At 33.8% G+C, this 25,730-nt stretch overlaps 1 protein-coding gene across 2 annotated transcripts; it reads right to left on the minus strand.

Annotated features, from left to right (window-relative positions):
- Positions 1-729: 729 nt before the first annotated feature.
- On the minus strand, positions 730-24,004 carry LOC129939156 (alanine--glyoxylate aminotransferase 2, mitochondrial). 2 transcript variants are annotated; one of them, XM_056047056.1, is made up of 5 exons: positions 23,671-24,003; positions 3,593-3,896; positions 2,817-3,514; positions 2,368-2,750; positions 730-1,731 (listed from the first exon to the last, which is right to left on the minus strand). In XM_056047056.1, the coding sequence occupies exons 1-5, from the start codon at positions 23,690-23,692 to the stop codon at positions 1,600-1,602; spliced, it is 1,539 nt and encodes a 512-aa protein (XP_055903031.1). In that variant the 5' UTR covers positions 23,693-24,003; the 3' UTR covers positions 730-1,599. The 2 variants fall into 2 exon arrangements, with proteins under 2 accessions (XP_055903031.1, XP_055903032.1); XM_056047057.1 differs by lacking the exon at positions 730-1,731 and adding an exon at positions 1,893-2,258 and having other exon boundaries at positions 23,671-24,004.
- Positions 24,005-25,730: the final 1,726 nt, after the last annotated feature.

Consider the following 25,730-nt stretch of genomic DNA (forward strand, 5'->3'; position numbering starts at 1 on the left):
TTTGGGCTAAGAAAGCAATTGAGTGGTAAAAACGTCTCTCAACTGACCAAAAACCCTTATCATTCCCGTCCTGCAATACAGTGCAGAAGAATGGACCATGACAAAAGCGGATAAAAGCACCTTGGTTCGGTTCGAGAGAAAAGTTCTTCGTGTGATTTAAGGTCCCGTATGCATCAAAGGGGAGTAGAGGAGAAGATGGAACGACGAGCTGTACGGGCTGTACAGCGACGCGACGTAGACTTAGCCAGAAGGGTAAAAGTCCAACGACTTAGATGGCTGGTAGAGAACTTGGAAACCAATGCTCCAGCCCGGAAAGTCTTCGAATCCACACGCACAGGACAGCGCAGTAGAGGAAGACCGCGGATCAGGTGGCGCGCACAAGTGGAAAGTGACCTCACCCAACTTGGAGCACGAAACTGGAGACATCTAGCTAGAGACCGAGCTAGATGGAGAATTTTGTTGGGTGAGGCCCTAAAAAGAACTACTTCATGAATTTAAATAGACTTAAAAGACGTTTTAGTTGTGGTTTCTTTTTCAAATATGAAAAACTATCTCAAAAAACTGTCATCATAGATTGATTTTTAGGTCAGATATGAATAAAGACCATAAAAACCATCTGGAAAAGTGCAATTTGATTGCCAAAAGAAAAACCTTGCCAACCTTTCTCTATATTATATTTCCGTTGGGTAATCAAGTTTAATTAATTAATTTTCCAACGAAATTCCCAGAGACCATAAAAGTAAGTTAATTTTAATACCTATTTTTGCATCAGATAACATAACTACCTGTTCTTATTACTATTTTTCAAATATGACCTATGTAGTAGTTACGTTTGTATGTGCAATATGTATATCAAAAAATGCAAATAAGTTGCAACTTACAATCTAATTTTTCATAGTGACTCTGGGTAAATGCGCATGCAGTATCTGAGAGGAATTGTGTACATTAATTTAATCAGTTACGTATATTTATATACAGGAATAGGTATTTTGTATTTAAATTATCTTACTCTCGATTAAAGTTCTTTGTCGGTTCTATTTTATGTATTTTTAAATTGCTTTTTACCAGAACAGAGGACTCTATATTATTTGCTTTCTCATAAAGTCTAATGTAAATAAAAGATTATTTAGTTAATTGAAAGTTTCTTTTTGATAATAAATATATTTTTATTCTAAGTAGTATTAATATTTTTAATCATGGTAAGCTTTTAAATCGCATACTCGTATCATTTCCTTTTAATTTTAACATTTGGGCCCTTATTGTGAAAAGCGAATCGAACGCTCGACTGAAAGCGAACGTTTTTAAAATCATTCATTTCGTGAATCCCATTTCAATATTCATTTCAAAAGCCAACTTTTGGAGAAATTGAACGTCAATATTCACCCATCTTAATTATGCTCTATATTGAATTCCTCAAACGTTCGCTTTAAGTCGAACGTTCGATTCGCTTTTTGTAATAAGGACCTTACTGTCAATTTTGGACTTTTGAATGCAGTTTTCATTTGGGACTTGTATATTTATCTAGGTAGATCCCGACAGATTAGGCTTTTCATTTGATTCATTTTCTTTTGATATCTTCTTGATATGAATATTTGTATTTCATTTTCGAATATTTCGATTCCAACTTCGTTCTTTTTTAATATGATGATCACTCAAAACAGTTTCCAGAACGGTAAGAGCGAAATCCACGTCTTCATAACTAACACACATTGGTGGTTTTATACGCATAACCTGAAAAATCAACTTTGATATTAATTTCATTAAAACAGTTTTTTTAAAATCAATATACAATAATTTAGACTAGTTAGATAAAAATAGTACGTATACGCCACAGTATTTGTTTGAACATGTATTCCCAATTTTGTATATTTTTAGCATGAAAAAAATATTTTATTAAAAAGTTTTACAATTTTAATGCAAATTAAAGATTATTTTTTATTATAAAACAACATTCAGCCTTGAATAAAATAGTGTTACAATTAGAGGAACCTTTTGCTATTAGAATTAATGATTATTTAAAATTATTGAGGTAGTTTGATAATTGTTTTTTTTTTTTTTTAAATCTCAGGCATCTTAAGAAAGTTTATAACCACCAGGAAAACATAGCACTTTCATACACCGAATTATAGAAAGGTTAAATATGTACATAAATTTAGAGATTATTTTTGGTTGAAATCAGTTAAAACTTTATCAAGAACTTCCACAGCAAATGCAACGTCAGATTTGTTAACACACATGGGAGGTTTAATGCGAAATATCTGGAAAGTTAGTTTTGGGTTAGTAAACTTGTATGCATAGGATGGATTTTAGTTTTGAGAAATGGAAAAGCAAACTTCGATAAGAAATAAATGCATTCATGAGACTTACGTTTCCATTTATTCCACCACGACCGAATAGAACTCCGAGATCTTTGCAACTCTCCCAGATTTCCAAGATATGTGGAACACTGAGGGGAGTTTTTAACTCACGATCAGACACAAATTCAATGCCAATCATCAGTCCCTTGCCTCGAACATCGCCGATAATGTCGAACTTTTGTTTGAGTTCTTCCAGAGCTTTGAGGAAATAAGTACCGACTTCTAGAGAGTTTTGTTGAAGATTTTCTTCCTTTATAACGTCTAAAACAGCAATACCCACTGCACTGGCAAGTGGATTGCCTCCATAGGTGTTGAAGTGAAGTGCTTGGCCAAGACACTCGGCAATTTTAGGGGTTGTCACCACAGCTGCTAGGGGAAAACCATTTCCAATACCTATGAATGAGAAAATATACACAATTTAAAAGATTTGTACAAACATGTTTTCTTGTATTTTCGTACCCTTAGCCATTGTTACTATGTCCGGAACAATTCCATGTCCCTCGAATCCCCAGAAGTGTTCTCCAGTTCTACCAAATCCACTTTGTACTTCGTCGGCAACAAAGACTCCGCCATTTGCTCGAACCATTTCGGCTGCCTTCTTGATATAGGTCTTGGGGAATTGAACAGTTCCTCCAACACCTTGAATCGATTCGGCAAACATTGCTGCCACTTTTCCTCGAGGTAGTGAAAATTTGAATACTTGTTCGAGCTGCTTATAATACTCGTCTGCCGCTTTGCATCCAGTGTCTGAATTACATTCGCACTTTCTATCAGTTTGGCAAGGCGAGTCCCGACAAGCTGAACCACCCCAAATACCAAGATACGGATCAGGATTCATGACATGATGAATTCCATTGCTAACTCCAGGCAGCGAGAATCTCCAGGTGGAATGAGCTGTCAAGCCCATGGTATACGGGGACATACCATGATAACAATTCTTAAAGGTGAGAATTTCATAATTTCCCGTATGAAGACGAGCCATCAGCATGGCAAGATCATTGGCTTCCGAGCCCGAATTCACGAAATAGACTTGACTTAATTCACCTGGAAGCATATCAGTCAGTCTCTGGGCGTATTCATGGATTTTAGGATGCATATAAATGTTGGTAGTGTGCCAGAGGGTTTTCACTTGGTCCTCGAGGGCTTTATTCACTTTTCTGAAATTCAAACAAAAGAGGGATATAGAAAAGCTTTTTTTTTGGTTTAAATGAAGACTTATAATGGTTTGTACTTACGGATGACAATGTCCAACTGAGACAGTTACAATTCCTCCAAACATATCTAAATATCTTTTGCCATCGTGATCGAATAACCATTGCATTTTTCCACTATGAATTAGAAGCGGTTTCTTGTAGTATGAAGTGATGTTTGGAGTAAGGTGTTTTTTCCGAATATCAGTGATCTTGTCATAGTCAGGACCTTGATATGCTGGCGGAATGAAGCTACAATCTGGCATGCCATTTGATGAAGAGGCTGCGGGTTTCGTAGTTGGATTCAAAGTTGATAGAGTTCGAAAAGCTTGACTGAACTTCGAAGGATCTAGGAATAAAAAATATCAAATTTATGAGAAAAAGGAGTATAACAGGGGTCCATTTTAGGACCCATTCTATTTTTAATAAATTTACATACACATAGTCAAAAAAGGTCAGCTGTATATTTTTTGTTCATTTTGTGATTTTTAAATTTTTTTTTTAAATCTTCCAAAATTGAAAGAAATGGTTACAACTTACATTTTTTTAACTAAAAAAGTAAAATTGTATTGAAAACAAAACTTAAAGTAATACAAGTTCACAGCTCTAGAAAAAAATAAGGATCTTAAAAGTCTCCGTACACTTTAAAAGTTTTGTTCTTAATTTATAAAAAAGTAACTGTTTATCCCAAAACAATAAATAATTTTACTTAATAACTAGTAGGACCACCTCTGTTTTTTATCACTTCCTGCAACCTATTTTGCATGGAATGGACCAGTTTAGAAGTAGTATCGGAGGAATATGCATTCTATTCCTCAATTAAGATGGATTTGAGGTCATTTTTGACGAATTTTGTTTTCTAAATGATCCCACAAATGCTCAAAAGGGTTAAGATCTGGGGACTGAGCAGGATGTTTAACTTGCCTCCGAAAATTATAAAGGAACCGATCTCTTACCAGCATCGATGTGTGTTTGGAATCGTTGTCCTAGGTTAGGTTAGGTTAGGTTGGAGTGGCTGTCCAGATGTCATTGACGCACGTAGACCTCAAGGGTCCATTGTGATACCACTATTGAGGTAACTCATGGGAGAGTAATGAATTTAAACTAACCATTTTGTACTTTTAATAAAGTTAGAGAGACGTTTTGTGTCAATCGTTGCCAGTTCACGGGTGTTATCGAAGAAGGGATTACTGAGAAAGTTATTCCTTCTAATGGAGAGTGCTGGACATGTACATAGAAGGTGTTGGACCGTTTCTTCTTCCTCCTCGTCCATGCAGTTTCTACAGAAGTCATTTGTGTAGACCCCTAGCCTCAGAGCATGTCTTCCTTTGAGGCAGTGTCCCGTTATTACTCCAATTGTAGAGCTTATACTTTGTCTGCTCAGTGATATTAAGCTTTTTGACCGTTTTAAGTCAATACTTGGCCATATTTGCTTGGTTGCTAGGCAGGTGGTACTTTGTTACCATCTAGCATTTGTTGTTTCTAGAGCATATTGCTTAAGAAGACATTTGCATGTAGCAAGTGGTGTACCTATGTTATGTTTTTGTCTAACATGAGGCATAAGTATTAGTTTTTGGCGAGCTCATCGGCTTTGCAATTTCCCGGAATGTCTCTGTGACCCGGCACCCAAATGAGGTGAATGTTAAACTGTTCCGTCATCTCATTCAGAGATGATTGACAATCGTGGACTGTTCGAGAGTTTGTGGAGACAGACGCGAGAGATTTAAGAGCGGCTTGGCTGTCCGAGAAGATTCTTATATCCTTACAAGATATAACGTTTTCTTTGAGCCTGGATAGTGCTTCTTTAATCACCATTACTTCTGCCTTCTATAGGATAGACTGAGATTTAGTTGTTCTGAAAATTTACCACTTCCAACTCCGTGATCGGTCTTTGAACCGTCAGTATAGAAGTGTACCGCATCGTCTTCCAGGGGTCTCTCTTCTTCCCACGAGGATCTTGAAGGGATGGACACATGGAAGCTTTTACCAAATACCATTTTTGGGGTGGTATAGTCTTAGCGATCTGGGATAGATCTGAAATTGTCTAGAATAGTTGTATGCCCAGTATTGTTACTGGTCCATTGAGAGGTGGCTCTAAGCCTAAGGACATGGAGACATGAGTTGGCAGCCACCTTTTTGGAGAAGATGTCAAGTGGTGTTAGGTTTAAAAGCACTTCCAGTGCTGCAGTTGGTGTTGAGCGAAGTGCTCCTGTGATGCACATACCTGCTGACCACTGGATTTTGATGAGCTTATTTATATTTACTATCTTGTAAAGTGCAGTCCACCATACGACAGCTCCATAAATGAGTATCGGTCTGATTACCGAAGTGTATAGCCAGTGGGTTATTTTTGGGGAGAAGCCCCATTTTGATCCTATGGGCTTTTTACAAGTAAAAAGCGCTACAGTAGCCTTTTTTACTCTTTCATCAATATTTGCTTCCAATTTAGTTTTTTGTCTAAAATGAGGCCCAAATATTTAGCTTGTTAGGAAAAGCTTAATGGTATTCCTCTAATCTTGGGTGGGCTAATCTGAGGAATTTTATATCTTCTCGAAAAGAGTATTAATTCTGTTTTATGTGGGTTGATGTCCAATCCACATTGCTTAGCCCATTTAGTTAGCCTATTTAGGGCATTTTGTAGGAGTTCCGAGAGAACTTGGGGATGCTTCCCAGATACGGATATCGCAACATCGTCAGCATAGGCAATCACTTTGAAACCCTCTGCTTCCAATGCTGTAAGTAGGTCGTTTACTACCATGTTCCATAAAAGAGACGAAAGGACCCCACCTTGGGGAGTGCCTCGATTCACCGATCTATGAGTGATTTCTCTAATATCAGCTTATCCATTGTTGTTGTGATCGCCTGGTAACTGACGTTGTTGAAAGCTCCTTCAGTATCTAGGAACACCACTAAGTTATATTCTTTGTATTCGAGGGAATGTTCAATAGTACGTACCAGCGAGTGAAGTGCTGATTCTACTGATTTTCCCTTAGTTTTTCAGCACTTGGACGAAGATTTTCTTTTAGAATGTTCAAGTAGCCATATTTATACATGGTATAATCAATCAAAACAAGGTTTCCAGCACCTGAAGAAGTCATACAACCCCACACCATTACATTCCTACCGTCGTGCTTCACAGTAGGAGTTAAGTTTTTCGGGTTAAGAGTGATGTTGGCCTTCCTCCACACCATACGACGATCATCCGACCCAAAGATGTTTAATTTACTCTCGTCGGTAAATATAACTTGGTCCCAAAATGAGTTTCCCTTTGCCAAGTGTTCGATGGCGTCCAGTCTTGCTTTCTTATTTGCCTTTCTTATGAATGGCTTCTTTCGGCTTACTGGACCATGTAATCCATTCTTGTTTAAGAGATTGCGAACTGTTTGAGGGCATACATCAACCCCGTCTCTAATTTTCAGTTTTCCAGCGAGCACTGGTGCACTTTGCTTTGGATCCTCTATAACACTCCTAAGCAACATCTTCTCCGTACGGCGATCTATTTTTTTGGACGAACACATCTTGGTTTGTTTAATATCGTTTTTGTTTTTTTTTAAATTGTTCCACAACGTACTGAAAGAAAGAACGTGACGATTTTTGAAATTTCAGCATAAGACTTGCCCTCATTGCGCATGTCGAAGATGGTTTGCTTATTTTTCGTTTCCATTTTAATTTTCTTCTAAGGAAACAAAATATTTATCTAAAATATCATTGAAAACACTTAAACTTACAAAAAACAAAATATTTCCTTACTGAACACCTTACATTGTTAACTAAAACAAGAGAATGAAATTTGTACAGAGATTGTTTTGTCTCTTTTTTAAGGAACCGCCACATGATTATAATCATAACGGTATCCTTCTAGCGAACAAATTCATGGAATTTGCTAGACAAGCAAGGGGAGACAATATACTGTCATCTGTGTTGCCATTTTAGTTTTTTCATTGAACGTAATTACTTTTTTCTACAAAAACATCAACGATAAACTCTCTACGGAGACTTTTTGGATCATGTGTATATTAAGTCCTTGCGATTGATATTCATTGAAAATCAAAGGTTGGTAAGAATAGCTATACATTTTCTCAAACACCCAATTATAGGGTATAACTGTCTATCTCAGAATTCATTACGAACTTTCCAACTCACTTTTTGGTTTGATTAATTTTTGCTGCACATTGATTTACATAATGCAACTGATTTGTATACTAAGTAGTTCTAGTCACAAACGACCAACAATGCATATCTTAAAGTCATTGCCATTTTTTCCTTCATAAATAATAGTAGATGGGTTATTTTTAGAAGTGCGTAGGTGTATTTGTTTTGGTCTGCTGCACAGAGAATTCAATTCTTGAGATATTACATTACATAGCACGTATAGAAAGACCAGACTTTAAAAAAATGATTATTAATAAAAATAAATGTATATCTACAACAAGTTTAGTTTCCGTATTTACTTACAGAAATGTTTTTACTAATTTTATGAACATTTTCAAAGTCTATAAGTTCAGCTTCAATTGTAAAATGTAGAAGAAATTTAAAGTCAGTGGGAAAATGGTTTTAATTTTATACAAAGCAACGTCAATTTGTGATTCCTATACTTATACTCTCATTTACACGTGACGTTGAAATGTATGCAAATTAATGTCGTTTAATTGCTTAATTGATATTTATAATAAAAAATGGAAACATTATACAATTTGATCGGTTTGCAATTCAAGGTCATGGTCTATTGGTCTTAGAACTTTTGTATAGAATACATTATTGAATACAAAAACAATGTATAATAGGTTAATGGCCTGTTTCGCCACTGAAAATAAATGAGTAATAGAATTGCATTCATTGTAATTAATTTAATTTATTAAATTTATTTGCATTAATCGTGATTTTGTTTATATATGCATATAACCAACAAATTTACATATTTTTAGCAATTCTATAAATCAAGAGGTCAAAGAAATTTCGGACCTTCTATTTTATTCAACACACAAGGCTAAATCAGCTTTTGCCTTCGTGTGTTGGTTTACTTTTCCTATGGAAGTAGATGCAGCTATGTATCTTATTCCGCCGAAAGAATGTAATGCATTTAGTTCATCTAATGTTCTGATATTAAAGTCCGCATTATTAAACTCAAATTGGTTAAATGAACCGCTGGAATCTGGTCGCGTGTGGCAATATATCTCCAACAACTGAGATTCATGGCATGAAGAACAAAACCCTAAGCTTGATATAAGGTTTACCAACTTCTTAGAACCAAGCTATATGTAAATAAGGCAAGGCTGCTTAGTATTGGAGACATGCATGATCTGGGACGCACAACTGATTTAATGGTATGCTTTATTGCGATACATTTCCTTTTTCTAGAAACATTTTTAGGGTTTTAGGTACCCAATCGTCATCAACGTGTTTGAAAAAATCATTACATGTTTTCCTTACTTGACTATAGAGTTATTTTACAAACTAAAAACTAATAATCTTTAATTTTGTAGAGGATTATTTTTTGATACGACAAATAGTTTTCAAGATAAACCCGAAAACAGAAAAAACCGTATGTTTCTCGTCACTGCCGCTAGAGTTATTTTATAAACTTTAACAAATACGAAAAAAATCATTGAGATTTTTTTTTATAAAATTAAATGAGCTTTAATTTTGAAGAACAAAATTTTTTGATACAACAAATAGTTTTCGAGATAAACGTGATAAACTGTAACAAACTCCGTGTTTCTCTTAACTGCCGCTAGAGTTTACGTCGGATTCTTGGGAACTTTCTTTTGGGTCATCACCAGACATCCCCTAGTGAGTGTGCCATGTTTCAAAACTGTTGAATTTTATTTGAGGTGAAGGCAATTTTTTCGTTCATTGACTGGACTATTCTAGAAATTGTTAGGGAACAGATATGCATTGCTTGTTCACACTACTTATTCAGTTAATTCGTAAATAATCTGACCTTAAAACTCATAGCTAGCTTTTTGAATAAAATGTTTAATCTTCTAACAAAATAAATGTCATGAAATAAATAAAGTAACGTGTGAGGAAAATTCATCATACAGATCGAAATTCTCGCTTTTTTAAGTTCTATTGGACTAAATAAATTGATTTTCGATTATCTATATGATTTTCCCTTTCTTAGAACAACACCATAACTATTTTCATCTGTCAGTTTTTCAAATGTTGTTTTCTGATTTCTCTTTAATATACATTGTGCTTAAAACATTTAAGAAGTAATTTTTAATCTACATAATATGTCCCATAGCAAGGAAATAAAAATAGCTACAATTTATGTTCACTGAAGACTTGCAATAACCATATAATTCACCGTAGCTCTATGTAGCTCATATCATATGGATTCTCGATTTATTCGAGAAAATATGCGTTAAGACAAGGTGCAATGGTCATCTTCTGATGAGCCCAACCATTGCATCGGGCGAAACGCATATTCGAACACCATGCTGGTTTATTTTAAATTCATTTTTCATGATTTTAAATCATATTTATTACATGTGTATAGTATACTCTTAAAATAAAGGCATCAAGAAAGAAAAATTTCATATGAATTTGATAGTCTTACTGAAACTTGTATCAATGAAAAGTTGAAATTCAAATTAACTAATAGAGAACATAAACAAGATTATAAATATAATATAAACTCGTAGAAGAAGTAAAATATAAAAATCAAACATTTTTTAATAAGAGGTTTGATTGTAAATAACCAATTATTTGGGCAGTTGTCATATTTAGACGTTATGGTAAGTTAAAACTACGCCATTACTAAAAATGGATGATACGCGCTTTAACAACCACTTAAAATTGTTTTAATTCTGAAAAAAATATATTCAAAATTTTGACATTCACCGTTTTCGAAAATTTGTTAATACAAAACTCAAATCAGTCGATTACTGGAAACTCATCCTATTTTTTCTCATTGGGGCCTAAAAATGTATTTAAATGAGTAAGTAAGTATTAATTTCATTTATTTATAAATATTTTAATACAGTTTGAATAAACATAACTAATTTTATAAAGATTTGGCATTTCCGTCAGCTCAGTTGGCAAAGTACATATATAAAGCGATTTTAGTTTATATAATAAAATTTAAATGAATTGATTTAAATAAATAAAGTCATTGAAAGATTTCTATACTTTTAAATTGAATTTAAAAAACATCACAATAATTTCCAGTTTACACCATTTAATAATTCTATTGTTTCATGTAAAACTGTTTTTCTGGAAAAATCTAAGTCTTTGGTGTCTTAATAAAATATAATGCTTATAAAATTATAAAATAGAAGCAGTATACTTTAATTTTACATAGGGTACAGAATTGCCGAAAATTTCCTTTGTATGGAAATTACATCTGGATTTGAATATTAACGATATTTCTTTATAGCTGAATGTGTTTTCAAAATAATTATTGTTTAAAAGGTTATGATAGACTGCTCAGCAACTGCTACTAATTTTTTTATAGCAAAGTCTTCGTGTTTTTGAATTATCTTGTAAAGCTGCAAATTTAGTTGAGCCAAGTTATTCAAATCAAATTGGATAACTTCTCCACAGCTATCGCCAATTTCATAAAGGAGCATTTTCTTTGTCAAACAAGCATCTGAATGTGAAGCAACTTTATAGATGTAGTCGGCCTGCATCTTAAGGGTGTTGGTAAACAGTTGTGCAAACCCCGTTTCTAAATAAATTGCGTTGTTAGGTGTTCCATTTGGCAGACTAAAAAGTTTTTCATTAAATTTCTTTGGAGCTTCTCTACTGCTTCAAATTCATCCGTTCTCCAAGCTTGTGCCACGTAACAAAGAGGTGTTTTAACAACATATTCAAATACTTTGCATTTAGCTGACAGCAATACATTTTGGATTGCAAAATATACCTCCCTGTCATATTCAGCAAGCTATGCGTAGACTTCGCCTTTTCAATTAGATGATTTTTGAAATCCATCGTTTTGTTCAACTTCACGCCTAAACAATTATAATCTTTAGTGATTTCAAGACGATGGCCATTGAAGAACCAACATTCTCTAACCAAACTGTGAAAAGCTCGTGTGGATACCATGTTTTTCGATTTTTCAATATTTATTGAAAGTCCCTATGTGTTGTTCCAGCTATCCGAATCCCACCAGGAAGATATTTGCCAATATCGTTAAAAAACAACGCAAACAGAAAAGCATTTAGATGGAATCCTTGTTTAACACCAGCATTAGTACCAAACCATTGTGAGAACGTAGATCCATCCAAAACCGCTGCTTCTGTACCAATTTACATATTCCAATATTTTTAAAAATTTTGAGGAGATTCCGAGTTGAGAGAGTTTAAAAAAGTACATTTCTGTTCACAAGGTCAAAAGCTGTCTTAAAATCAACAAGAAAAAAGCGTAAATCTTCTTATTTCTGGATTAGAATGCTTTGACAATTGACGTTAAAACAAATATCTGATATACAGTACAATAGTTTTTCCCGAAACCAGCTTGGAAGTCAGTTAAAATGCTGTTATTATCAACCAACTTTTCCATTCTGTTCACTAAAACACCGCAAAATATTTTGGCCATAGCGTTCATAAATGATATTCCCCTATAGTTTTCGACGTTGTTTGGATCAGCTTTCTTATGAATAGAGAAAATAACAGATTTTTTTAACGAAGAGGTAATAAAGATGGTTGAGAGAATGTTATTCAAAAGCTGCTTTAGCTTATCAATGAAAGCTGGTGTTGCATTTTTGAAGTATTCATGGGGAATTTTGTCTTCGGCCGGTGCTTTTCCATCTTTTGCTGTTTGAAGTACGATTTTTATTTTACTAACGTCTATTTCACAGTCCAAAGTTTCCTCAATCAACCAGTGGTTCTGCAAAAGCAAAAGACAGATCAGATTGATTTGAGAGCAGGTTTTTTGAAGTGGTATGAAAGATGATCTGCAGACATATTTGTACCAATTACAAAGTTGGATCCATTTATTTCTTTGGCTAAATTCCAAAAATCTTTCGAATTACTGGCCAGACTTAAAGATTTTGCTTGAACATTTTCCAATTCAGCTTTTTTTGTGCGACACAATTGCTTGTACATGAAGTTTAATCCAACGTACCATTTTTTCAGTTCCTAGGTATAACAGTTGCGTAGTGCTTGTAAAAGGGCAAATCAGTTTTTCGGGCTTTCATGTATTCTTCATCAAACCACTTTTTTTAATTTTGTAATACAACCAGAGGGGTGAGCTGGTGAAGAATTTCTTATACACGATATAATTTTCTTTGAAAATATTTAAGCTTTCATTCTTCCATTTAAGTCTTGGTAGTAACTTAAGATTTCGTTGTTGAAATGTATTTTCATTGTTCTATTCCAACTACAAATTTTGAAACCAAGTTAATCCAATCATTATATTTAAATAATTTCGATTTAATCTTCAATAATAGGGCCAATTTTTACGACTGAGCATAGGTTAATAAGCAGAATTGTAGCGTTTGGGACACATCTTCAAAGTGTCACTGTTTACTGCGGTGTGATTTAACCTTCTTCTTTCTTTAGTTGGCACATAGTGCTTCAAGTAGTAGATCCCGCTAGCTTATTCGATCTCTAACCAAGCCGGCGTGCATCGACATCAACTTGATCACTCCACCGGAGATGGGGTCTGCCTCTGCTTCTGGTTCCCTCAGACTTAGTGTTTGATACCCTACGGGCTGGAGCTTCATTCGCTCTGCATGCCGTACCTAAATTGTTGAACATGTAGTTTTTTAATAATGTGGAAAGTCCTTGTATAGCTCGTAGAACCTTCCCCTCGAAGATATCAAGGGATCCTTCATCCACCTGGGGAAGAGTCCATATCCAAAACATTGTGTGGAATTTTGAAAGATGGTGCCATTGGTTGACCTTGGTGTTTCGCACCATTCTCTCAAGAACAATGGGCAGTGTCAGACGACAAAAGGGCCTTGAAAGTCAGGCACGTTTCTGGTATCTGACTGGCCAGCTGCCATAAAAATGCATTCCAATTTAGGCAACTTTATTAGAAAGTTGACTGGAAAGTTAGTCAAGCAAAATCTCCCTTACTATCAAGTCAATTGCACTCACGTCGAAATGAAGCCTAATTATAACTTTCCATTCTACTGAAAGCTGAACTTTATTACTCCGTGATCTATTTTTTTTCTGTACAATTCTATTTGATGTTTTATGTAAAAGGGTTCCATGTAAAATTGGAAAAGGAATAAGTATCTTTCCTTTAAAATACAAAAAAAAAGTCAAGATGGTCTTGTAGCTTGCCTCATGAGTGTTTTTTGTTTTTAGTAGTTTTACACGATCAACTGCAGGAACAGGTTAGTTATAGATCCGAGTTTGAAGCCTATGACACTTACAAAATTAACTAGTTGCCTTGCTCAAAATGTACGTTCAAAGAATGCAGTTGACTGAAAATGAAGTCCCTTATGTTGTCTAAACTTGCCCAATATAGCAGCAGCTACATGACAGCGCATCGTCTTTTCAAAGTCCTTTGTTGGTTTCAAAGGTTTCGGTTGAGTCTCTACCAATCTTAAGTCGTATCAGTGCGGCAGGGAAACGAAAAATCGACACGGCACTACACCGGGCCATTCGTTCCTGTTGAGACTGTGTAGGCTACTTTGAAATTGATGAAAACTTGATGCGTATCGATGTTATATTTTGATATCTTCTCCGAACTGGCGGTACCGATTATTGTTAACGCTTTTTTATAGTCAGATTTCGAAGATATTGATGGGGCAAGATGTAAATTTTCAACAGGATAGCAAGCAACGAAACAATCGCAATTTGGCAAGAAAAGTCTCCTGACCGCCAGATTCCTCAATGAGATGGTCACAACTTTCTACATAAATTATGGGATGCAACAATATTACACTTTTTTCTTCGAAGAAACGTAAGAGACAAAGTATACAAAAACGTTCCACAATCGTCAAGTTATAAGCCGCATGAATCGATAGGATTCATATCAATATTAACATATCGTATTCCTTTTTTTAATAACAGAATAAAACTTCTTACTGGAATACCCTGTACATAAACAAAAGAAGTATTAAGAAAGAAAGAGTTTTACTATATTATGAAAGTATAGAAAATCCGTGTTTCAATCCCTTGAGATATTGTAATCAAGTAATAATTTGATAAAAAGATGTGAATGAAGAATTATAATTAATTTATCATAAATAAATAATAAATTAGGTGGCGCAACAGTCCATTAAGAACCAGGCCCTAGTAATTTACAACTCTCAACCATTCCTGTGTGCGAGTAATGTTTTTAGAGATGGAAGAAACTTACAGTTTATATGCCGATTTCGAACGGCTAATTTGAGAAAGCACTTTTTCATGACAAGAATTACTCTTGGGGGATTTGTCAATTCCTTGCAAGAGGCAGTACTAGTGAAAAAAGTTAGGTGCCACAGGCAATATTAAAATTCCAACCAATCAATTATATTTTTTAAAAAATAAAATCTAAAGAAGATGACGATGACGATGGCAACCACAAATCTTTCATTGAATATGTATTCTCTTATCGCTTTGATTTAAAATAAAACCTTTAAACAAAAAATCAACAAAATAACACGTTTTGAACTCGCCATGACTGATAAAGACGCACGATATTTTATTATTTATAGCTTATTTTTTTCTATTAATTTGTTGATAAGAGATACATATGTGCGGTTAGGCACATTACGTCAGTGTGTGACTTTAAAGCATCCATTGACCAGATCAATCGAGTTTTTTAGTGATCTATTTAATTATTATAATCAAGAAAAAAATATGATGTTTTTTAGATTGACATGAAAATATGTAAATATTATAATTTATATGAACTTTCAATGCTTTATTGTGATCAAAACAAAAATCTTTGCCCTACAATAAATCAAACTCCAGATGTGTTTTCTACCCCCCGGTTTTATGGCAATGGAGTCATTATTGATTTTAAACTTACAAATATTTAAGGTCATCTAGTTGAAGCCAGTTATTTCTATCATTGAGTAGGTTCAGACAACTAAAGGGAAGTGAAAGTAAGGCAAGTTTCTAGCATCTGATTGGTCATCTGCCAAAAAATTGCCTTCCAACTAAGGCAACTTTAATGGAAAGTTGACTGGAAGGTTAGTCAACAAAAATCTCCTAACTATCAAGTCAATTAGACTTATTGCAAAATGATAGCTAATAATAATTTTACATTCAACTGAAAACTGAACTTAATTACTCTGTAATTTTTGTATTTTCTTTAGAATTTCTATCTAATATTTTATTTAAAAGGTTCCCTCTCAAATTTGAAAAAGGATAAAGAGGTTGGGATGCATCCCACACTGATAACTTCCCATCCCGTCTGTCGATCTAAAAGTTGTCGATTAAATTATTCTTAAAAATTTAAAAATTACAAACAATATTTGTCATTTAAAGAAATAGTTCAGTTTGAAAATCTGGTTTTGTTAAATAGATTTTTAGTCGAAAACAAATTTGTACCAATTTAAGTAGCATTTCTTAAATTTTTTCAAATTGGATGAATGAAATTAATTTGAGGAATGTCAAGAACCGAACATAAAATTTTACCAAATTTGCGTACTATTTCTTGTAGATTGTAGTTTTTTATGAAAAAACGAACTGTTGGATTTTTGAAAAAACTACTGAATAACGAAAACAATATTTTCTGTCAAATAAAAAGAATATTTATATTTTTAATTTTTGAAAAACTATTTAAGTCGAAATTCAATTTTTATTAAATTTTATTCATTTTTTTGTTTAGGTTATTATTTTTTGTAAAAAAAACTGTCAATTTGATTTTTCTCAAAATTTTTCCGAATGTTAAAAACAATATTTCTTATAAGTTAAAATATGTTGGAAGGAATAATCTTAAATTTTTGAAAAGATATTTGAGTCAAAAATCAATTTTTACAAATTTCGAGTAATATTTTTTTAGGTTTTTATTTTTTATAAAAAAAAAACTGTCAATTTGATTTTTCTCAAAATTTTACAAGCTGTTTAAAACGTTACTTTTTGTTGCACAAAATTGTTTTTAAATAAAATCATTTTTTATTCGTAAAATTTTCTGGTTGACAAATTATTTTTTCAGTTTTTTTGGTTTATAAAAAAAAACGTTAATCGGATTTTTTTTTTAAAAAGTATACTTGTTTATTATTACGTTACAATATATAATAAAAAATGTAATTCAAGTCTCTAGCGTTTTTGGTTCGTGAGATATTAATAAAAAAAAAATTGGGTGGCGCAACAGTCCGTTTGAGAACTAGGGCCTAGTGACTGAGAACTCTCAAGCATTCCTGTGTGCGAGTACTGTTTCCGGGGATGGAAGGGACCTACAGTTTTAAGCCGAATCCGAACGGCATATTTGAGAAAGCAGTTTTCATGACAAGAGTTACTCTTGGAGAATTTGTCAATTCCTCGCAAGAGGCAGAACCCGTGAAAAGACTGTAGATGTCATATGCAGGGATCCAACCTGTTGTGTTCCACGGGAACACAAGAAAACAACTTCTTCTGTTAAGGTTCAAAATTAGAGTGACTTAAACTTTAATCATTATTTCCTTCGTTACATTACAAACCCCAGATCTCTGGCATGACAGTCTAACACACTAACCATCATGCTACGGGTGAGATATTTAGGGTTAACCAAAATGTTCACCTTTTTTTAAACTCCTATGGTAAAAAAAAACAGCAAACGCAATTTTCTTGAGAGCCTTTTTGACATCTTTGTGCATTATTATCTGTATAACAACATTTATTTGAAGTCGATATCTCTTCTGATTCTTGAGCTATGAACAACGTCGCGAACGTACGGACGTACACTACACACGCATCGCACAGACATCTTTCTAAAAATCTTTTAAATCGGCTCTAGGGACCTTGAAACATGGAGAATTGTCAAAAATTTTTATTTGACGAATCGGACTCATTACAATAACTTCCAATGGGAAGTTAATAAGTTATATTTCCTTACAATACAAAATACAAGTCGTGATGGATTTGTAGCTTGCCTGAGGAGTGTTTTCTAAAACAGCAATGAACTTAAAGCAGAGGTTTGTACTCGTAAAGTAAAGTTCTGAATTTGAAATTCATTACACTTGAAAAACTAACTAGTTGCCTTGGTCAAAATGTACGTTCAAAGAATGAAGTTGACTGCAAATGAAGTGACTTATGTTGTCTGAACCTGCCCATTGTTTTGAATCATAGTAACCTATTATTTAAATTTTTGTTACAGAAAAAATGTACTGATTATCATAAACAGATTAGAAATTTTGTGCAATAACACGGTTAATGTTGTCCTTCAAGTGGTCAATATTATGGGGCTTATCGGGATACAAAATGGCCACAAGTCAAAAAAGTTTTGCCAAGTTAAAGTCGTATACATATGTACCTTTAGTTGTTTTTCTTTTCTTAGACGCTAATTTTATGAATTGGGTTCGAATTATTTCTTTTATTATTATAAATACAATTATAATACATAATTTCAATTATTAACAGCTAAGAGTCATTGTTGGCTTCTGTCAAATAAAGTGTTGTGGTAAAACTAGTATTTTAAAATATGTATATTCGAGTTTCGAGTTTAAAACAATGTAAACAAAAAAATGACCTTCTGTTAATTTTATAACTTATAAAAATATAATCGTGTTACTATTTATAGTATCATCGATTAAAAGTACATAAACCAGTAAAATAATACTTTTGTGTCAACATTACTTTAAGACAAAACATGTTTTCATATCAAATTTATTTTCCAAATAAGAAATTTTATTTAAATTATTTTTTTTATATATTTTAATATTTATTTACTCAATTATTTATAAACAAAATATTATTATTTAGCTCATACATCATTGAAAAAGAAATTAAGCAACAATTCCATTGTGCTATTGCCTTAAACTTGAATTGAGAGAATGCTCCAATTTTATACGATTCAAAAGATTTTTGCACGTATTCGGCCGCGCAAATGTTCGGAATTTTCATCTAATTTTTGTTTAACGAAACTCGATGAAATGCGTTTAAGTGACATCAAATGCATTTTTTGTGAAGTTTTTAGCGACTAATTGAAATTGTCTTTGCAAATTGGTCAACACCAATTAAAAAAAATAATTAAGGAAACCAATCATTGGAATTTATTTGACAAGTCGGTCATAGCTATCAATAAAAATGTCTGCCCTGGGACAAAAAATGTCCTACTGGAAACAAGAATTAGAGGTTAGAGTTGATCATCGAAAGTAAAACTGAAACGTTTTCAGTATAAAGTTTTTGTTCCGAATTATTAAATCAGAAATCAGCAGTTCACAGAAAACGATTTCGTCATTGACAAATTAAAAATTAAATAAAAGAAAGTTCTGAATTACATAAAGTTCGACCAATCATAGCTATAAGTGGGACCTAATTATCACCTAAGTGTTGGAAAAACGTGAAAACTTTTTTAAAAAAATGTATTTAAGTATATTTTTGTACTTGTACTTGAGCAATCGCAAAACGAAAAAACAAGTGCGCACCACTTTTTCTCAGCACACATATTTTTTAATATTTTTGGAATTTTTTATCACTGTCAACAGGTATATCTGTTTACAAAATGTAAATTGGAATTATTTAACTTTTCAGAAAATCTAAATGTTTGTATTAAAGTTAAAACAAATGTAAACATCATTAAAATTTAAGCACAAGGGACTACGATCAATCATGATACTGTTTTTTCACTATACTCTATATTTTTTGAAACTTTTCCTAGTTAAATAATAATATGATTTTAATAACATTTTTGGGGTTTTCAATAGGTAAAATGAATCAATTTATTTTTGAATAAGATCTGTCAAAACTAAACTTTGCCCTGTTTTTGCATTCCATGGAGCAAAATAAATTGATTTATTTTTTGATTTTAGATCCAATTTGCAGATCTATATTTTCAACCAGATCTATCCCTCTCTGCACTGAAACAAATGCATTAATAAGAAAAAATGTTTAGCTTTAAATTTGACAGCTCAAACGCACTCGTTAAGAAGTACATGAAGTTACATTAATACTAATAATACATAGTAAAAAAACGATGCCAATCGTGTTCTGTGCTGAAAATTTGACCATGAAAAAAAAATGTTTGACAAAAATCTGAATTTATACCCTAAAAAAATCCATTAGGGTTTAGGGTACATAATCAACGACTTAACATCAGAGTCTTAAGCTTCTTCAAGCGATTTAGTTCATCTAATAACACGGGAAAAACTGCAATGGGCAATAGACAGCTTTGATCCATATAAATCTCCAGGACCAGACGGAATCATTCCGGCCGAACTACAAAAATTCTCAGACATGATCATTCCACCATTGGAAATCATTCTGACAAGCTGTTTAAGGTTGAGAAATATTCCCAAAGCCTGGAAAATGGGAAAAGTAGTCTTCATTCCTAAAGCAGGGAAACCTTCCCACGTTAACCCTAAAGATCTACGACCAATCAGCCTAACATCCTTTCTTCTTAAAACCTTGGAAAGATTGATTGGAATTTACATCAGACATAACTTAAAACCATGTCTCATTTCCACAGCTCAACATGCTTACTCTAAGGAAAAATCAGTAGAATCAGCACTTCACTCGCTGGTACGTATTATTGAATATTCCCTCGAATACAAAGAATATACGAGTAACTTAGTGGCGTTCCTTGATATTGAAGGAGCTTTCAACAACGTCAGTTACCAAGCCATCACAACAGCAATGGATAAGCTGAAATTAGAGAAATTACTCATAGATCTTATAAGTCTCATGCTCAAAGCAGGACAATAACTTTCTAGCATGAGAAGTTTAACTACCACTAGATCAGCGAATCGAGGCACCCCCCAAGGTGGGGTCCTTTCGCCTCTTTTATGGAACATGGTAGTAAACGACCTACTTACAACATTGGAAGCAGAGGGTTTCTGGGTGATTGCCTATGCTGACGACGTTGCAATATCTGTATCTGGGAAGCATCCCCAAGTTTTCTCGGAACTCCTACAAAATGCCTTAAATAGGCTAACAAAATGGGCTAAGCAATGTGGCTTGGACGTCAATCCACATTAAACAGAATTAATACTTTTTTCGAGAAGATATAAAATTCCTCAGATTAGCCCACCCAAGATTAAAGGAATACCATTAAGCTTTTCCGATCAAGCTAAATATTTGGGCCTCATTTTAGACAAAAAACTAAATTGGAAGGCAAATATTGATGAAAGAGTCAAAAAGGCTACTGTAGCGCTTATTACTTGTAAAAAGGCCATAGGATCAAAATGGGGCTTCTCCCCAAAAATAACCCACTGGCTATACACTTCGGTAATCAGGTCGATACTCATTTATGGAGCCGTCGTATGGTGGACCGTACTGGACAAGATGGTAAATCTAAATAAGCTCATTAAAGTCCAGCGGTCAGCAGGTATGTGCATCACAGGAGCACTTCGCACAACACCAACCGCAGCACTGGAAGTGCTTTTAAACCTAACACCACTTGACATCTTCTCTAAAAAGGTGGCTGCCAACTCATGTGTAAAGCTTAGAGCCACCTCTCAATGGACCAGTAACAATACTGGACATACAACTATTCTAGACAATTTCAGATCTATCCCAGATCGCTTAGACTATACCACCCCAAAAATGGTATTTGGTAAAAGATTCCATGTGTCCATCCCTTGAAGATCCTCCTGGGAAGAAGAGGGACCCCTGAAAGACGATGCGGTACACTTCTATACTGACGGTTCAAAGACCGATCACGGTGTTGGAAGTGGTATCTTTTCAGAACAACTGAATCTCAGTCTATCTTATAGGCTTCCCAAGCAATGTAGTGTATTCCAGGCAGAAGTAATGGCAATTAAAGAAGCACTATCCTGGCTCAAAGAAAACGTTATATCTTGTAAGGATATACGAATCTTCTCAGACAGCCAAGCCGCTCTTAAATCTCTCGCGTCTGTCTCCACAAACTCTCGAACAGTCCACGATTGTCAATCATCTCTGAATGAGATGACGGAACAGTTTAACATTCACCTCATTTGGGTGCCGGGCCACAGAGACATTCCGGGAAATTGCAAAGCCGATGAGCTCGCCAAAAACGGAACACTTCTGCCTTATGTTAGACAAAAACATAACATAGGAACACCACTTGCTACATGCAAATATCTTCTCTAGCAATATGCTCTAGAAACAACAAATGCTAGATGGTCACAAAGTACCACCTGCCTAGCAACCAAGCAAATATGGCCAAGTATTGACTTAAAACGGTCAAAAAGCTTGTTATCACTGAGCAGACAAAGTATAAGCTCTACAATTGGAGTAATAACGAAACACTGCCTCAAAGGAAGACATGCTCTGAAGCTAGGGGTCTACACAAATGACTTCTGTAGAAGCTGCATGGGCGAGGAGGAAGAAGAAACGGTCCATCACCTTCTATGTACATGTCCAGCACTCTCCATTAGAAGGAATTACTTTCTCGGTAATCCCTTCTTCGGTAACACCAGTGAACTGGCAACGATTGACACAAAACGTCTCTCTAACTTTATTAAAAGTACAAAATGGTTTGTTTAAATTCATTACTCTCCCATGAGTAACCTCATTATTGGTATCACAATGGAACCTTGAGGTCTACGTGTGTCAATGACATCTGGACAGCCACTCGAACCTAACCTAACCTATGAACGTCGTCGTACAGATCTGTATGTGGTCTCACAATGAATTATCTTTTTGCATTGTTGGCATATTTTCCTCTTAGGTCAGATTTATTTTTGAAACGAAGACATTTTCAGATGTCAGAAATAACGACATCTGTGGTCTGATCTTTTTTGAACAATTGGCTGCGTTCAATCTCCTGTTGAAAAGGGGACCATGGATAAGTGCATTTTTAGATGCCTTAATGTTGTTCGTTGGATATCTAAATTATGAAAGCTGGCTAAAAATTTAAACAACTTTAAGCTGTTCACAAAAAGTAATCAAATATTTGGATTTGATCAAATATTTGGATTTTGAATCATTGTAAAATAAAGTTTTCAATGGATAACTTTAATAATTCACAGATTTTTGTACCAAAAAACGTATGTACACATTTAAAATCAATTTTTTGGACTCTTTCAAATTCTGCCATATGTTGAATTAGCTGTTCTGTCGAATACCCACGTATATCAAAAATCTTTGGATATCTTTCAATCCCTTTTTTGACATCTCAGCTGTTTTGGAAAAAGGTATCCCGGGATTGCACGCAGCTTTTGTTAACTATTTTTGTTATGTCAACAAATAGATGTTCAAGTGTCATTGCTACAAATTGTTTGAATTTATTAGACAATCCTTTGGGGACAACTATAGTTACAAGTTGCAGATCTGTCAAAAAACTTTAAATTAAAAATGGATGAGATAAATAATGTATATTTTAATACATACTGGATATAATATTTAGATTTTTTTGTAACAAAAGCATGAAAATCAAAGAGAAATTATCGAAAATCTATTTCGATTAGATGACGAATTGCATTTTATTTGCATTTTTTTCCTTAAAGCCAAACAAAATTGCTTGTTTGTCAACAAATTTGTCTGATTGACAGTTCAACACTTTCAATTCATTTCCCGAGCTGAATTTTAAACATTGCCTGAAGTTTCTTTGTAATATTTTCACACAAGTTTACATGTTCACACGATTGTAAATATTCAGCCCTATCATGAATTCCATCGTAATCGGAAATTTTTACGAATCCCGAAAATCTCATATAATTTTGCATTACGAACGGATTTCATGATACAGTTTTTCGGGATTCGTAAAAATTTCCAATTACGATGGAATTCATGATAGAGCTGATTAAAAGATTTGATAATCTCCTGTATCAAGCTGAAATAAACGTTATTTTAAATATTCAAAGTCATGCCTTGAAAACATTTAAAAAAGAATTATTTTTCGTATAAAAACACTTGAAATGAATTCACAAAACATCATAAATTCAGTATGAAATTAGTTTTGTAAAACAATAAACATCAATAATCAATAGTATCTATAAGAAGGAAAATCAAACATTCCTATTTAAAAGCAATTAATTCAGTTCCTTGTAACCTTTGAATAAAATTAAATTGAAACAAAGCCTTTTCAAGGTCTTGTTATTTCTCTTACTTAGTTCTCATTTCTTTTGTTTTTTCCGGAAAATTCAAATTATAACAGTTTTTAAATATCATTACCTAGAATTTTTCGGGGAGCCATCTTTTAACTTGTTATTTTGTTCACATAAAATTCTTTTCACGAAACTAGACTTAAATACAAAAATCCCTTAACTTTTGTTACTGCGTTTCAATAAATGTATTTTTCAATTAATTTGCATATACGGAACAACCAGAACTGTTGCTGATAATTTTGTTGTTTGTTTTGTTTTTGTTTTTAAAGCACTATTCTGGCTTCAATTTATTTATATGAATCGACAAGATCACAAAAAGATTCAAAGCCATAAACACCAACTATGTCTAACCGAGACTTTATAGGAACGAACCGTTCTATTAGAATTCTTATAAACAACTAATCATTCAGGCGATTTGAATTTCATATTTAAATTGAACTGTTTGGTGTGGTAGCGGCAGAGGTACGTATCTAAGTACGTTTTATTCAGCAAAAGTATAGACTTATTGAGTTTCGGTTTCTAAGTTCTAACATCATGGTTCTAGCAGCTCTTTCTCTCTCTTGAGCTATTGTATCTTTTTTCTAGTGGGTAGACGCGAAGGAGAGGGTACTTACTTGAGGTTTATTTATAAACATTGATCGAGTGAGCGTTGTTTTTATTAAGCCGGCCATTGCGTCTTTGGTAAACATGTACTTTAGAGTGAAGTGTTGATTTTGATAAGAAATGGGCAGAGCATACAGTATAGGGTGGTAGAAATTTAATTTGTCTACAAAACTGAACAGATCTTTTAGAACCTAAGGAAGAAATTATGGTTTGTTTTTTCTTTAAACTGGAAGTATCAACAAATTTTACCAAAGTCAGGTTTATAAATTTGAAAATAGAGCATTTCTACTGAGTTCACGTTTTGGATCTGTAGGCCTACACAAGGTGAGTCAAACATTTCTATTTAATTTCAAGGAATCAATACCCTTCAATTTTATTTTTGTTAAGGTACCTATTTCAACTACAGGTATTAACAAGCTACGGTAAAACCCAAATAAATGTATAACCTTAAATTTAAGGTTTTGACAGGCACTTATGTGTGTTAGGCAGAAATCTAGTATGTGTATTTAATCAGGACTTATCTTTATTCAAAAAAAAATATAATAAAAACATTTAACTCATATTATATAGAAAAAGTCCTCACCATTGTTGCAGGTTAAAATTACTTGTTGAATTCCCATAGGAAGTTATTGTAATCGGTCCGATTTAGAAATTTAACATTTCTAGAAGTCTTGGGATCCCTAGAATCTTAATCAAAGATTTTAAAGAGAGGCGTCTGTGTGCGCGTGTCACCTCAAATATTTAACGAACAAAAAGCGATATTAACTCCAGAATAATTTTATGGAAGGGCTGCGTTCAATCTCGTGTTGGCTATGGTGTCTTGCATAGGGGAATTTTTTACCTTGTTGAACGAGTTGGAAAGCTGCATTGAGATAGCTGTCAAAAAATAAAAACAACTTTAAGCTGTTCACAAAAAGTAGAGAAACATTTAAGCTTCGAAGTTAAAATTGTTGTAAGATAAAACGTTGAATGGATAATTCAACTGATTTGTCGGACGATGATGAATTGATAGGTGCGTAACAATTTAATAAATAAGAGTTAACCACAAGGGAACTTATTCTTACGGTGTCACTAACTTGTGTCTCGTTGTGGTAAATTTCAGCCATTATCTCAAAGTATGGTCAATCCATTCGCCGTCGACCAGTCGACGTCTTCCTGTTATTGTATCCGAAAATGGTCGACATAGTTATTATAAAAAATAAATTGGGTGGCGCGACAGTCCGTTGAGAACCAAGGTCTAGTGACTTACAACTCTCAACCATTCCTGTGTGCAATTAATGTTGTCAGGAATGGGGGGGACCTACAGTTTATATGCCGACTCCGAACGGCTAATTTTGAGAAAGCACTTTTTCATGACAAAGTCTCCTGACTCTTCAGGATAGGTTACGGAAATAAGCACTCTTCGTAACTGAACTACATGCATACCGCTACCGAAACCGAAATTACGTCTCGGATAATTAATGAAAACTCGTTGACGACTTTTGGCTATTGTACCCGGACAAAGATTGATTTTTTGAATGTAAG

The sequence above is a fragment of the Eupeodes corollae genome, chromosome 1 (genome assembly GCF_945859685.1).
Source record: "Eupeodes corollae chromosome 1, idEupCoro1.1, whole genome shotgun sequence".
Lineage (NCBI taxonomy): Eukaryota > Metazoa > Arthropoda > Insecta > Diptera > Syrphidae > Eupeodes > Eupeodes corollae.